At 35.6% G+C, this 14,708-nt stretch overlaps 2 protein-coding genes across 5 annotated transcripts; one reads left to right on the top strand and one right to left on the bottom strand.

Moving 5' to 3' along the window:
• LOC109720954 (protein OPI10 homolog) lies at positions 2,917 to 4,096 on the top strand. The gene is given in 2 exon segments (XM_020248331.1): positions 2,917 to 3,335; positions 3,337 to 4,096. Coding segments are annotated over 2 exon segments (423 nt in total). The 5' UTR covers positions 2,917 to 3,168; the 3' UTR covers positions 3,593 to 4,096.
• Positions 4,551 to 9,659, bottom strand: LOC109721553 (65-kDa microtubule-associated protein 7). 4 transcript variants are annotated; one of them, XM_020249216.1, is made up of 12 exons: positions 9,167 to 9,659; positions 8,759 to 8,962; positions 7,311 to 7,556; positions 6,785 to 7,000; positions 6,518 to 6,673; positions 6,263 to 6,422; positions 6,029 to 6,180; positions 5,866 to 5,953; positions 5,716 to 5,789; positions 5,561 to 5,635; positions 5,131 to 5,480; positions 4,551 to 5,041 (listed from the first exon to the last, which is right to left on the bottom strand). In XM_020249216.1, the coding sequence occupies exons 1-11, from the start codon at positions 9,260 to 9,262 to the stop codon at positions 5,145 to 5,147; spliced, it is 1,803 nt and encodes a 600-aa protein (XP_020104805.1). In that variant the 5' UTR covers positions 9,263 to 9,659; the 3' UTR covers positions 4,551 to 5,041; positions 5,131 to 5,144. The 4 variants fall into 4 exon arrangements, with proteins under 4 accessions (XP_020104805.1, XP_020104804.1, XP_020104806.1 ...); XM_020249215.1 differs by having other exon boundaries at positions 4,551 to 4,924; XM_020249217.1 differs by having other exon boundaries at positions 5,145 to 5,480.

The following is a 14,708-nucleotide window of genomic DNA, read 5'->3' as shown; positions in this document are numbered from 1 at the left end:
CGCCGGCCACCGCCGCCCTTTTCCTCGCCTCCGCCGGCCGCCGCCACTAAGGTCGCGTCGCTCGTGGGCGCAGGGATCTGCCAGAGCGTCGTCGCCTCCACCATCGCCCACCGTTCCATCGGCGATTCTCTCTATCAAAATATTAATAATATTATAATTTGTAAAACAAATATTACTTGGCGGGGCGGATTCGGGGTGCCGGCAGGAGGCGGGCTATAAGGCGGGGCGGATTATGGGATAGCTATTTTCAACCCGTCACGGATTCGGGGCGGGAGGCGGGGCTGGGCTCCCGCCCCCAGATCTGCCCCGTTTGCATCCCTAGCCATACCGACTATTGGCAGATTGGATGTGGCCCAGCACAGCCCCTAATCATGCCATGCCGGGCCGGCCCTCAAGCCACCTGGCCCGATTAATATACCACTAGATGCAATTAATGTCCCTTGGAGCTTTGTGTCAGGGACTTCGAAATATTTCAGCCCAGCTAAGTAGGCAGTGAAAGGGGTCCCCAACCATCAGATTTTGTGGGAGATAATGGATCATACAATTATTCGAATTAGAGCCTCCAAACTAGTAGCGAATACCCAAAGGACATCACTATAATAAAAACGGTGTATAGCGATACTTTTAAATATTGGTACAGGTTAAAAAAAATACTACTTACTAAATTACCGACACTTTTTAAAAGTATTGTTATATATGGGGTCGCTATATGTAGGGCCATCTTGATGTTTGGCACCTAGTCCTCCAGCAACCTGTGGAGGAGGGATACGGGCCAGCCGTCGGAACCCTACCTTGGCAGCTGCGGCGGAGGAGGAGGGGAAGGAAAGATAGTGATCAGAATTTTTTTTTTTTTCTTTGTATTTGCAATTGGGCCAAGTGGGTTGGGTGGGGTTAGGTGAATAGAGGAACTTTTTTATTTTTTATTAGATTGGGCTTTATATTTAGACCTTAATAGACTTTTTTTTAAAAGTTTTGATATAAATAGAATACTTACACAAAAGTGTCCTGAAAATATATCCCTATAACTTAATTCTGTTATAGTGCATGGACAACCCTTGGGTTCACTTTGCATTCATATGGACAGTTTTCTAAGCGTTAGCGGGGGTTTAATGTTGGCTGCATAGTGGGTAAATTCAATTTACTATGTGCCTATAATTAATAGGATTGGCTAAGGCTAATTAGAGAGAGTAGAGAGAATGTATTTGTAAATTTTGTTTCTTAAGTAACAGAGTACTTAATTTTTTACCGAATCTCTATTTCTTTCTCTCGTTTTTTTCTTTCTTACACTTAGTCTTTGAGGGTGCAGAGATCCGAACTAGCAAGATCGAGACAGACTTGTCCATCTTTCAGTACGAAAACGGGCACCGCACTGACTTTGACAAGCAAAATTACTAAGTCCGTGACATTTGGGACACTTAATTGTTAGTTACAATCATCCCAAGATTTACTAAATCGCCATTGTTTGCATTAATATTATTATATTATTATTTTGTTTTAACATCAATCTAGATGAAGTCTAAGTCAAATGGTTACAAAATACTATACAATCATAGTATTTAAAGAGTAATGCATTTTTCATTTTTCTTAATTCTTATGCTCTTACACCAACAAAACTAACAATTGAATACAATTAAATTTGCTCTTGAGTACAAGTGTTAGTTACCATTTCTACTAAAAAATTTCCCCATATATTTATCCAGTAATGCTATGAAAGTTAAGAGTAACATCCGAATTTCTCTTTACCCGACCCGTTTCTATTTTTCGAATAAAAAATTTAGAAAGAAACATAAGACTTTTCTATTAAATATGAAAAAAGTTCTTTCCAAGAATAACTGATTTTTTTGAAAATGAAACTGATAGAAATACATTTAGACGTAGAAAATTATTTTCTGGATATTTTTGGAAAAGAGAAGATAAGCATTGCATTTGTCTCATGCACATTAATTACCTATAATAATATTTTTTTATTTGCTTTAATACTTTTGTTAAATTTGCATGAGTCTTTTAATTTCTCACAATTTAAAGAACAATCCAAAACGAAGAAGCGCCTTGAAAGAAGAAGGTTTATTGACATAAGTAATGTAATTAACTACAATTATAAAAAATTGACAAAACAATGCTTATAATTTGTATTAGAACAAAGCCTCAACTCTCATGGCAAGAGTGTGAATGGCTCGATTTGTATTAAAACATAAGTAATGTAGCTATAAATGAATCTTTTGCGCATATTGTCGCTACTGTTGCTGACAATAGATGATCAGTGAATCTGGCGAACTCTTTTTTTTATTATCCGAAGTCGAATTTTTTTCTGCCAAATCTAAATCTCGGCCCCCCGAACTTTAATTCTTGGCTTCGTTCCTGCTTACACGTGTATATGAATGTTTAAATATTTTTCAGATGAACTTTTAATTTGATTTGAAAATTAATTGGGTAGGGTTTAAAGAACCCTATGGGCCATGCTGGAAAAAGATAATAATAATAAATAGGATTAATTGCATACAAGCCCTACAAATATAGTAAATTGTAAATATGTTTCTACAAAATTTAATTTTTATATGTTGTTTTTGTAAAAATCTTAATATTTACAAATATGTTTCTGTTGTTAAAATTCATTAAAAAAATTTTGTTAACCATAAGTTAATACTTAATCGTAGTTAATTATTGAGGTGAATTGATCTTTAATTAACAGTTGAAATTTTTGAAGAAATATATTTATGATGACAAAAAAATTATTTTACTTATAATAAACAGTACTATAATAATAACCAATCAGACGAATATATTTAAAAATATTATAATTTTTATAAAATTAATATATAAAAATTAAAATTTATAAAAACATATTTATAATTTATTATATTTAATATTTATAGGGACCTATGTGCAAACATAAAGACACAAAATAGTGAGGCACATTTGACACGTCATCAATCAGGAGACACCTCTTCGGTTTCTCTATCCTTCTTTCTTTCTCTCTCTTTTCCAGCACCTACGAAATGGTTCTAGAACCTTCCCGACCCCAATCTCTTCCCCTACGGCTCGCGCCGCTCAAAATCCAATTCCCCCCAATTCGTAAACCCTCGATGATCTCCTCCTCCTCCTCCTCCTCCTCCTCCATGAAACCCTAGCCCTGATCGTGCTAACCCTAACCCTAATTCTCGGGGCGCGATGTTCGGCGTGGTGTTCCCGGAGCGGAGCTACCCCATCGACGCCTCCGCCTTCGCGCAGATCGGGCCCCTCCACTGGGTGCTCGACGTGGGCGCGCTCGCCCCCTCGTACCGCGACGTGCGCGAGGTGTGCGTCTTCCTCCTCCCCTCCGCCGCCGCCTCCCTCCCCCCGGGCGAAGATCGGGGTGGCGGTGGAGGACGCGGCGGCGCTGCCTCCGGCGACGGCGGCGGAGGAGGCGGCGGGGAGGAGGGCCGAGAGGGTGGCGATGCGCGTCGGGGAGAACCTCTTCAACTACATGCAGTCCTTCTGCGGCGTCGACGGGAGCCGCCTCGTCGTCCCCATGGACATCCTCGACCGCTGGTTCCGCAAGTTCCAGGAGCGCGCGCGCAAGGACCCCTCCTACCTCAAAACCTTCCTCTTGTGATCCCTTATCATCCCAAATCAAAAAAAGGTACCACCTTTCTCCTCCTCCTCCTCCTCCTCCTCCTCCTCCTCTTCTTCTTCTTCAATGCGTGGACATTTTCTCAACTTTAACCCGTTTCGAAATCGACTCTTTATTTGATTTGATTTGATTTACACTCCCCTTCCTCTACTTATTACGTACGAAAGGAGCTAAATCAAATCATTAAAAAAAGTCTATTGGGCCGATTTTGATAGGGGTTAAAGTTTAGGAGGTGTCTATATATTTTTAATCTTGTTTGTGAGTTGTTTTGAGATGTTAAACATTTGTATAGAGAGAATCTATCTTTATCTTCTCCTTCTCTTTATGTATGTAATTGAGATTTGGGAATGGTGAAGAAGAAGGGTAATAATTTTTTTAAAAATGTTTTGAGTAATTTGAGATGTTCAACATTTGTAGATGTATAATCATCTATGATATTGGAGCTTGGTGGTTTAATGGACCCAATGGAATTGGCCTTTTCTTTAATGATCTACTCATGTGATAGCTGTTGATTGGGTAATTTTCGCCTTTTATTTATGGGAAATTTTGGATTTATAATCTCCTCGCAGGGTCCTTTATTAAAGTGTGTTAGGATTCTAGGAAAATATTTTTAAAAAATAGTTTTTAAGTTTGAAAAGTATTTTTCCGTCCATTTTGTTTCTAAAAAAAATAAGTTTTCTGATTTTTTTTTTTGAATTTTATAGAAAAGTATAATTTTCGTTTTCCATATATTTTATTCGTAAAATAAAAATTATAGAAAAGAATACTTTTCATGAAATCTTTTGTCTTTTTTTTTTTTTTGAAAAAAATAACTTTTCACGCTTTTTTGAAAAAAAAATCGAACACCTCTTACCCAAACAAAATGTTCCTGCCTAATTTTTCAACCAAACTGAGCCGAAAATTCTAACATAGGATCAGAATCCGCGGACCCAATGCTCCATTCGAAAACACAGGTTGATTGAATTAAAAGCTGAGAGAAAACACATTTTCATCTACACAGAAGTGAACCACACCCAACAGGATTGCATTGCTGAGTTCCCATTACAACAAATAGAAATGTTCAAATTGCTCCAAGTATACACTACTGATCTGCTGCCTCTTGCTGCAACCTCTGATTCGAATCCTACGGTATTGCGCGTCAATCCAACCTAGTGTACATTCGCCGTCGATATGAGTGTTGATATGAGTATTCCCTTCACGTCAATCCAAGCTAGTGTACATTCGCCGTCGATATGAGTGTTGATATGAGTATTACCTTCGTGTTTTCACCGATCTGCTGTCCTTCGAAGTACCGATCAGCCATAAACAATCTTCCTGTAGAAAGAAGATCACTGACTGATGAGATAGAATGACGGCAGCGCCTGCTTGGCTTGGCTTCTGAAGCAGTTTGTGCTTTGCAGTAAAAGCAGAAGATTTGATTTTGAGCTTTTGCTAATTTTAGCCAGAAAAAAAGAGTTGTTAGTGCTTTTTCAGATAGCTCTATTGAAACAGTACTTTTACATAATCTTAGCAAAAATTACCAATTTGAGCAAACCTAAGTGTAATGCCTATATGGAGAGCCGGCCTCGGAGCCACTGATGGACGCGAATGACGACATGCTATCGTCTTTCTGCACTGCCACAAAGTTGAGCGGCACGGCCGACAGCCGCCTCGCCTCTCTAAAGTAGCTGTTGTACAGGCTGGAATGGGAGCGCGGCGTCAGCAGCTCGGGGGTCGCGCCACCCGCCGAAATCCTCCGCGGCATAGGGGTCATGAATCCATTCCCAGCCCCCTTCGAGTGATACCCATTTGTTTTTCTTCTAGGGCTCGGCTTCGACCCGTACGTCAACTCTTTCTCCGTAAGCCACAGGTTCTGCAACTTCTTTTGGTCCTGCAACAAAGTCCATAGATGGTTATCTCACATACATTAAGAAGATAAACAAGTTTAATTTACTCGAGGAGAGTTAATACCCGGTGACGCCTTCTCTCCTCTTCCTTTTGTAGTCTGGTTAGTTTGTATTCTTCCAAAACTGCAACTAATCGTACCTTGATATTACAAACAACGGAAATAAGATATCGATTCGGACGAGAGGAGACAACACAATGGCATGTTTAATTTGTCTTACTCCGTCGTATTGAAATGGCATGTTTCTTTCGTCTTCCCAGGCGAATGTTTTGATCATCAAGTTATCGACAATAGCTAGAGAAACAAACAAACATCTGTTAGTCGCCTCCTCGCAAAATAGTGAAGAAACAAATAAGTTAAAATGAGCTACCTGGGATTTTGCCGACGAGCACTCTCGCCTTCTCCGCTCGTTTCAGATTCAAGTGGGCGCCTCTTCCGGCACTGTATCTGTTTTGGTCCTGTTCGATGCCGAAAGAAACGCTTACACAAATGAGAAATTTACCCTGTAAACCTGTCGCGACAGTGGTTGTTACCTGGTTATACTCTTCGAGCCAGTTTTCTTCGTCGCAAGCCGCAAGCCATTTAGCGACTCGGTCCATGATTTCTTTTCTGGCTAGAGATTCTTCTTTCGCTTTCGCTATCTGAGCCTCGATGCTGGCGAGAAGCTCAGAAGGATCGACGAGGCCTAAATGTGAGAACAAATTACAATTGTCGGATATTCATCTCGATAGCTTACATATAATACGAAAAACTAAGTAGAAAGATACCGGAATCTATCAAAGCAACGGTTTTCTCAGGCGCCGTGCTCGTATCGGGCTCGATGTGCGCATTTGCGCAAATGTCTTCTAGCTCCGATCTTCTCTTCAGAACGAGTTCTTTCATTCTGCCCGATTTGAGTTTTGTTAACCTTTCGACTTCAGCTTCTGACTGTCAAAATTAAAATATAAACCAATAATTATATATATACAAGTAAACAGAGCTCTTAATCTTTTTTATTAAGATTAGAGGAACAATCATCGAACCTGCTCGATTGTCTCCAGTGATAGTATACTATCCCCGACGACGTCTTCTTCGGAAAACCCTTGAATGCGCTCCGCTTTTTCAAAACGCCTTCTCTCTTCGTCAGAAGAATCCATCAAGTTCCACAACTCTTGAAGTGACTTCGCAGCTTCTCGCAACTGCAGCAAAACAAATGAAGATTTGACAAAGGATCGAATCCGAAATAAAAAAGAAACAATATAAACAAGTAAATGTCGAGGAGGTGCCAACAAACGAATAAATTACAATACCTTGTGAAGCCTAATCTTCTTTTCGGCTTTGAGCTTCGAAACTTCCTGAGAAAGGCCTTCGAGGGTGCTGTCGCTGATGTTCGTGGACTTCTCCGAATCCCTTTCGTTCAAACTCGGGTGCACGTTGTTGACCGTTTCTGCAAAATCCACTCCGAGAACGCCGCACAAAGAATGGACCTCGTTCACATACTCTAGAACTTTATGAAGGCGATCCGACTGCCGAAAAGGAGAAAGAAAAAAAAAAAATCAACCATATACACTATAACACTATACGCTATCTTAAGCGTCGATTACAGTTGAGAATTCAATTCAGTTGAGAATTCAATTTCGAGGCCTTCCGAAAGATTTACAGCATACGAATTTCACGACGAGTCGAGTGAGCTAGCTATGCAGTATTTGGCGTGTTTAGTATTGGTGTTTAAAATCCACTTTCTGATGAATCCAATATTATAGATAACACCTAAAACTAACAGAATTTTTTATTTTTTTTTTTTCATTTGGTTACAAAAGAAAAAGGGTAAATTACCTTCTCTTTCTGGAGGTTTTGGAGCTGAGTCTGATACTCATCAAGCTTTCTTATTGACAAGTCAAGCTCGTCGGCGTAGGAACTGTACTGAAGATTCTGGCCTGAAATTTCTGCACTGATCTTGTCGATCTGCGATCGCACTTCTGAGAATTGCTTGATTCGCTCCTCTTTCTTCACTCTCAGATCTTCCAAAAGTGGCGTCACCGAAGCGAGCTGTTCCTTCAACGACATGTGCGCTTTCTGCATCTGCACATATGAACCAGAATTTGTAAGTCGCCGCAGAGATGGAAACTCCGAAAGGGAACTCTGCAAACTTAATGCATTAAAAATATGTTCAAAATGTACGGTCGTTAGCGATACTAATGAATTCTGAGTTTAGAAGATTGAAGTTCTTTCCGTTAGTTGCGATCAAAGATTACATTCTTCCAAGAATTTTGCATACTACTCTTCCCTCGGATTCCCACCGAAACTAGAGGTTAGGGACACAACTGTTGTCATATTCTTTTTTTTCTTTTTCTTTTTCTTTTTTTTTTTCTCTCTTCGTTTAGATCTATATTTTTTTCTGTTACTGCCCACATCATCGCCTAGTATGTGCAGTGAGAAAGTACAATAAGAAAAATACATTTTTTTCTACGTACGTAATATCACATTCTACATAAGCATATAACAACGAGTCAGTTGTGACATATTTTATGCGGAGACATTAGAAAGCGGAGAAGCATATCTCTATACGCTTTCGTCCCAACTCTGTGTTGCCTCCTAGCATTAAATGTGCGTTAATACCAAACGGGCCCTAAAAAAGAGTCAAAACCCAAGTCCAAATTCCTCCAAAAATACCAACCCCAACCCAGAAAAGAGATGAGTTCATAATGCTACATTCTATATTTCACCTGTGGACAGCTAAGAAGAACCCAAGTCTCATTATTCACTCGAGTGCCGTGCGAGTTTCGGCAATTGGGGATGTCCTTGTTTACTAAATGCACAGGCCCAGTTGAATCTTCAACCATGATCAGCATGTCTGAAACATTTCATGTAGCTCTTTGTCTCTTTAAGATGGGAAAGAACACGAAATCGATCGATTTCATTCCTTGTATTTCAAGTATCATCCCCAGTAACTAGTAGAACTGAAATGGGCGAAATTTGACGGTATTTTGTGAACTTCGCGAGCCATTACATACTGGAATGAAATATGGATAGCTCTGTACCATCCCAATGTCGCGCTTTACCCGCGGAACTTATCAGTTAGAAACAATTAGTCCTCGAACTTTCTCATATACTGCAATTCCATCTCTGACGACCATTTTATCCCTTAACAAAAACGACCCTTTCGTCGAGGGAACATACAAGCTATACGAGAAAGTTCAGAGACTAAATTGTTTAAGCGACACTTTATCGGTACATATTATACATGCATTTTAGGTCCAAAATGAACTGAATAGGGGATATACCTTCAAATGGAGGCCATTTTCGCCGAGAGAAGCGACGAGAGCGGCGAGCTCGGCTTCTTTCGCGACCAGCGAGCGGTGGAGCTGCGCCCGCTCGTCGCTGGCCTCGTCGACTCTCCGGCGGTAGGCTCGCATGCACTCCATCTCCAGCTCGAGCAACATCCGATCCTTATCCTCTTCACTCTCCCCGATCTCTTTCCATATCATCTTACACCAACAAAAGATGATCCAATTGCGCAAATTTAGTACATGTTATTATAGTTTGCGAGAATAATCAAATTAGTACCACAATCAATCAATTATTTAGCCAAGTCCCTCCATTTTATCTCTCCTAGGGTTTCAAAACAAGAACACATTTCCAATACTCTTTAGAGAGAGAGAGAGAGAGAGAGAGAGAGAGAGAGAAACAACCTCAAGCTCTCTGAGCAGAGCACCACAGGTGGTCTCCATGCTCACACTGGACCTGGCCCCTGCTTCAAAGCCAAACCCCACCACCATTTCCCCCATCTCCTCAGCTACTCCTCTCCCCCCTCCTCCACCCTTTCTCTCTCTTCCTAGAGAGAGAAAACCAAGAGAGAGAAAGAGAGAGAAGGAAAGGGATCAACTTTTTGACTCTCCCACCCTTCTTTGAGCCTCACAAAAGGGTGGCACACAAAAAGAACTCACCAATCACAGAGAGAGAGAGAGAGAGAGAGAGAGAGAGAGAGAGGGAGGGAGGGAGAAGGAGATGATGGGGATAGAGAGAGAGATTGGGAAAGATGGGTTTTTTATGGGTGGTTTGTGCTAAAAAAAGGGTTTTTTTAGGGTTTAAGATTGTGGATTACAATGGAGGAGAGTGGAGAAAGGGGTCTGGTGATAGTGGGAGGAGGTTTATAGGAAATAAGAAAGAAGAGGAGAGGAGTGAGTTGGGGGAAAGAGTTGAGGGGCTTAAATTAAGAGAGAGAGAGAGAGAGAGAGAGAGAGAGAGAGGGTTTGGAAAATAAAATATTAATTTTTTTTTTTGTATTTAGATATGTTTAACAAATTATAATTGCATGAACGATCTTCTTCTTGTTCACACTAACACTGCATTTTTAGTGCTTTCAAAAAATTATAATTGTAGGAATGATCTTCTTCTTATCCACTGCATTGAGCAGAAAAAGCACTGCTGTAATGTTTAAATTAAATATAGTAATTTATTTTTCCTAATCTTCTAAAATATGATGATTGAATTATGGTGTTCAACTTAAAATTTTTAATCTATCCCGTGTGATTATAATTTTGCAGAGGTTATTTGTTAAAATATTTTTATTGTAAATTATAGAAAATTAAAATAAATATATTATATTTTCAATTTCAATATCTATCAGTGAGACACAATTATGTAAATATGTTTTAGTAAATGTGTATGTTTTGGAAAATTATATATAAATGGAAAAGAGGAAATGAAAATTATAGGGGTTTTGTTGCATTAAATTCCCATATACATGCACATGCAGTTATTTTCAAGTTGTTAGGGTCTGAAGAGAATGGCTTGAAAAAAGAATACTTGTATAGTTTACTACCTGATATTTTTTTTTTCAGATTTCAGAGGTTGAACTTATAATTTCGAAAAAATCGTAAATATTGGTATTTATTTTTCTATGGCAACCTTAAACTTTTAGTTATTTAATTTTGAACTATTTTTTATATTAAATTAGTGATTCAAAAACTAATTATTCTGCAGTTTAATTTATTAAGAAGTATTTAATATAGCAAACATTAATAAAATTACCATTAGAATTAATATATAAAGTTTTTTAATCTTAAGTAACTAAAAATTACTAATCAAAAGAATCAAGAGTTCAGAGGTTGTCATTCTCAAAGAATAATAGTTTAGTGGTCAATTTCCAAATGGCCTAAAAATTCAAAGATGTTTCCTGCACATTTTTTATGATTTTAACCTACAAAATAAGCTTGTGTTTATGTTACTACAATATATATATTTATATATAGAGAGAGAGATGAGCTCATGTGAAGCACGGGAGCATTGGGTGCTTGTGATTTTTTAGCCGTCCGTTGCCTCAAAATTCGTGCAATATTAGTAAAGAAAATTTAAAGGAAACATTATTAATAGTGCTATATAGATCTTGAGGCGATACGATAGCTAAAAAATCATTAGCACAAATACTCATGTGCGCGCTTTTAAAAACACGAAATCTCAACTCTCTCTATATAGAGAGAGGGAGTCTGGCTACTAAACTATTAATAGCACTAAACACTTGGTGTTATTAAGTTTTTCTGCCATTAAATCTACCATTTTGATCATTTCCAGTCGTTAAATTATATTATTCAACCAACCACCCGCTCAACCCTAAGGAATCATTATCCTCCTAGCCGCACATTTCTTCATTCAAGCGTCTAAAATCTAATAGCACTAATAACTTAGTACTATTAATAGTATAATAATCTAGTTCTCTCTCACTCACTCAATCTTTCTCTCTCTCTCTCTCTCTCTCTATATATATAGAGAGAGAGAGAGAGAACTAGACTGGAATACTATCAATAGTACCAAGCTATTGGTGCTAGTGATTTTTTAGCCCTTAAATTGAGAAATAGGTAGTTAGGATGATGTGAGCCCTCCTAGGGTTGAGTGAGTGATTGATTGAATAGTATAATCTAATGAGTAAAAATAATTAGAGGGTTAAATCTAACGGTAGAAAACTCGATAGCACCAAATTCTTGGTGCTGTCGATAGTACTCCAGCCGGACTATATATATATATATATAATTTTCTCTTTTTTTTAAGTATGAGGCAGAGGAGATGGTAGTAGAAGTGCAGGTGTAGCTGCATAAGTAGAGTCTGAAAATTGAATAAAGAGTCTGTCATTTGTCATTGTTTTGGGGAGAGAATCTTGTTAAGTGCATTTATATATTCTATTCTGGGTATATAGTACATTTAATAGTATAACATTTATTTATTTATTTATTTATTTATTTATTTATAATATGTGTGCAAACTTTTGCATGGATTTTAATTTGTCATTTTATGTAATATTTTAATGAATTGTGACCTTAGGTTGGGTTGCATTTTCTTGAAGCCTACAGTTGAAGTGTAGGGAAAGGGAGAGGCAATGGACACTCTACCAAATTTAAATATGATTTAAAAAAAAATAAACAAAAAAAGAAGAAAATCTATGTAGGGAGGTTTTTTTTTTGTTTTTTTCCTCCTCTTTTTATGGGCTAACTCTACTAATCAAATGATTTATTGAAATTGAATTAAGGTGAAAATTTTACCTTCTCAACTACAATTTTTTTAAAAAAAATTGGCACACTCTCAACTTTTGATTTTAGGAATTAACTGATTTCTACAATAATGAATTAGACATTTTACTAAATTAATCAAAAAATATTGAATCAAATTTAGTAGTATAAACTACTCTGCAATAATTAATACTAGATTAATTAACTATTAATTAATAAATAGCTAATTGAGCTATGAAATTTAACAAGAATGTTAACTATATATTTCATTATAAACACTCAAATTTAAAGCTAAGAGATCTATTTTAATTATAGATAAAGCATGGTTTTTGGAATGAAATTAATGAGACACTCATAGGTTTAATTAGCACGTGAATAACCAAGGTTTGAATTTTCTTAAAATATTTGTTTCTTTAAGTGTTATAAATTAATGATTAGCATATGATCTTTAAGATTCATATTTTTTTGGTTTTTTTTTTTTTATCATTTTCCTCTTGAGAAAATATGATTAGGAGAATCTTTTTGTTAGCATGATGTTATGCATATAGAAAACATCATCATCTTTTTAAAGTGCATCAATTTGCACACGAATATCTTTGCGTGTCTTTGGTACGTAGTACAAAATTTTTTAATTATAAAAACAGATATTTAAAAATTTTATTTATAAGTAGAGGATGATCGATTTACCGTTTTTAGAAAACGACGAATGCTTTACCGCTTCTAAATCATCAGTTTCTAATTAAAAGCAGTAAATTATTTACCGCTTTTACCAAATATATACGTTTTCTATATCTGAGCTCTAACGAATGTATAACATTAATAATAAAAATAATTTGAACATTTTGGAAAAGAAGTGAATAGTTTATCGCATTTCAAAAACAGTAAATCATTTACGACATAAGATTAATTTTATAATAATTTTTTTGAAGGGCTATTTTTATAATTATAAATATTTTTTAAGCATATTAATTAAAAATATTCTTTTATTTATGTGTGATATTAGCTAGGAAACTATTAGGTTTCCCTTCCAGTAAAATAGAATATGAATTTATAGTTGTGAGAAAAATATAATAATTAAATTCATTTGTAAAAATAAATGAGACATTGTAATTTTAGAAGTCAAAGTATCGTTTATTGACTCAAATCAAATAAATTAAAAGATTGGGCAATAAAATCAAAATTTTGATAGATGGAGTAATACGATTCAAAATAGTCTATATTTCAGGTAAGTTTTGCACATTTTTACCTCTGTTTTATGTGTAATAGCTAGGAAAATACTATATTTGCTTCCATTAGACAACAATATGCTATGTAGATCGCAAAAAAGAAAAAGAAAACATTTTGAAAGAAAGTTAACGAGCTATCCACTTCGTCCATTTATTTAAAAACTAAACTCAGCTAGAAATTAATGTGAAGCAACTAGATTTTGAATTTTGAAGCTCGGGTACTAATCATTAAGCCCTTAATCCACTGGATACAGTAAGGAGAATGCATAATTAAACATTTTTATTAACCNCTACTCTGCAGTAATTAATACTAGATTAATTAACTATTAATTAATAAATAGCTAATTGAGCTATGAAATTTAACAAGAATGTTAACTATATATTTCACTATAAACACTCAAATTTAAAGCTAAGAGATCTATTTTAATTATAGATAAAGCATGGTTTTTGGAATGAAATTAATGAGACACTCATAGGTTTAATTAGCACGTGAATAACCAAGGTTTGAATTTTCTTAAAATATTTGTTTCTTTAAGTGTTATAAATTAATGATTAGCATATGATCTTTAAGATTCATATTTTTTTTGGTTTTTTTTCTCATTTTCCTCTTGATAAAATGTGATTAGAATAATCTTTTTGTTAGCATGATGTTATGCATATAGAAAACATCATTATATTTTTAAAGCGCATCAATTTGCACACGAATATCTTTGCGTGTCTTTGGTAGTACAAAACTTTTAATTATAAAAACAGATATTTAAAAATTTTATTTATAAGTAGAGGATGATTTACCGTTTTAGAAAACGACGAAAGCTTTACTGCTTCTAAATTAATCATTAGTTTCTAATTAAAGCAGTAAATTATTTACCACTTTTACCAAATATATATGTTTTCTATATGTGAGCTCTAACGAATGTATAACATTAAACAATAAAAATAATTTGAACATTTTGAAAAAGCAGTAAATAGTTTATCGCATTTCAAAAGCAGTAAATCATTTACTACATAAGATTAATTTTATAAATTTTTTTTTGAAGGGCTAATTTTATAATTATAAATATTTTTTAAGCATATTAATTAAAAATATTCTTTTATTTATGTGTGATATTAGCTAGGAAACTATTAGGTTTCCCTTCCAGTAAAATAGAATATGAATTTATAGTGTGAGAAAAATATAATAATTAAATTCATTTGTAAAAATAAATGAGACACTATAATTTTAGAAGTCAAAGTATCGTTTATATTGACTCAAATCAAATAAATTAAAAGATTGGGCAATAAAATCAAAATTTTGAAAGATGGAGTAATACGATTCAAAATAGTCTATATTTCATGTAAGTTTTGCACATTTTTACCTCTGTTTTATGTGTAATAGCTAGGAAAATACTATATTTGCTTCCATTAGACAACAATATGCTATGTAGATATCGCAAAAAAGAAAAAAAAAACATTTTGAAAGAAAGTTAACGAGCTATCCGCTTCGTCCATTTATTTAAAAAATAAAG

The sequence above is a fragment of the Ananas comosus genome, linkage group 15 (assembly GCF_001540865.1).
Source record: "Ananas comosus cultivar F153 linkage group 15, ASM154086v1, whole genome shotgun sequence".
In the NCBI taxonomy this organism is placed as follows: domain Eukaryota; kingdom Viridiplantae; phylum Streptophyta; class Magnoliopsida; order Poales; family Bromeliaceae; genus Ananas; species Ananas comosus.
The sequence above is the reverse complement of the archived record's forward strand: the minus strand, read 5'-3'. Positions and strand labels throughout refer to the sequence as shown.

Excerpts from the sequence above, each read along its gene's own strand:
- LOC109721553 (XM_020249216.1), bottom strand. The coding sequence starts at position 9,262 with ATGGGGGAAATGGTGGTGGGGTTTGGCTTTGAAGCAGGGGCCAGGTCC. Across the intron at positions 6,423-6,517 it reads CACTGGAGACAATCGAGCAG|TCAGAAGCTGAAGTCGAAAG; the intron begins GTTCGATGATTG and ends TAATTTTGACAG. Across the intron at positions 5,954-6,028 it reads GGCTCGAAGAGTATAACCAG|GACCAAAACAGATACAGTGC; the intron begins GTAACAACCACT and ends GGCATCGAACAG.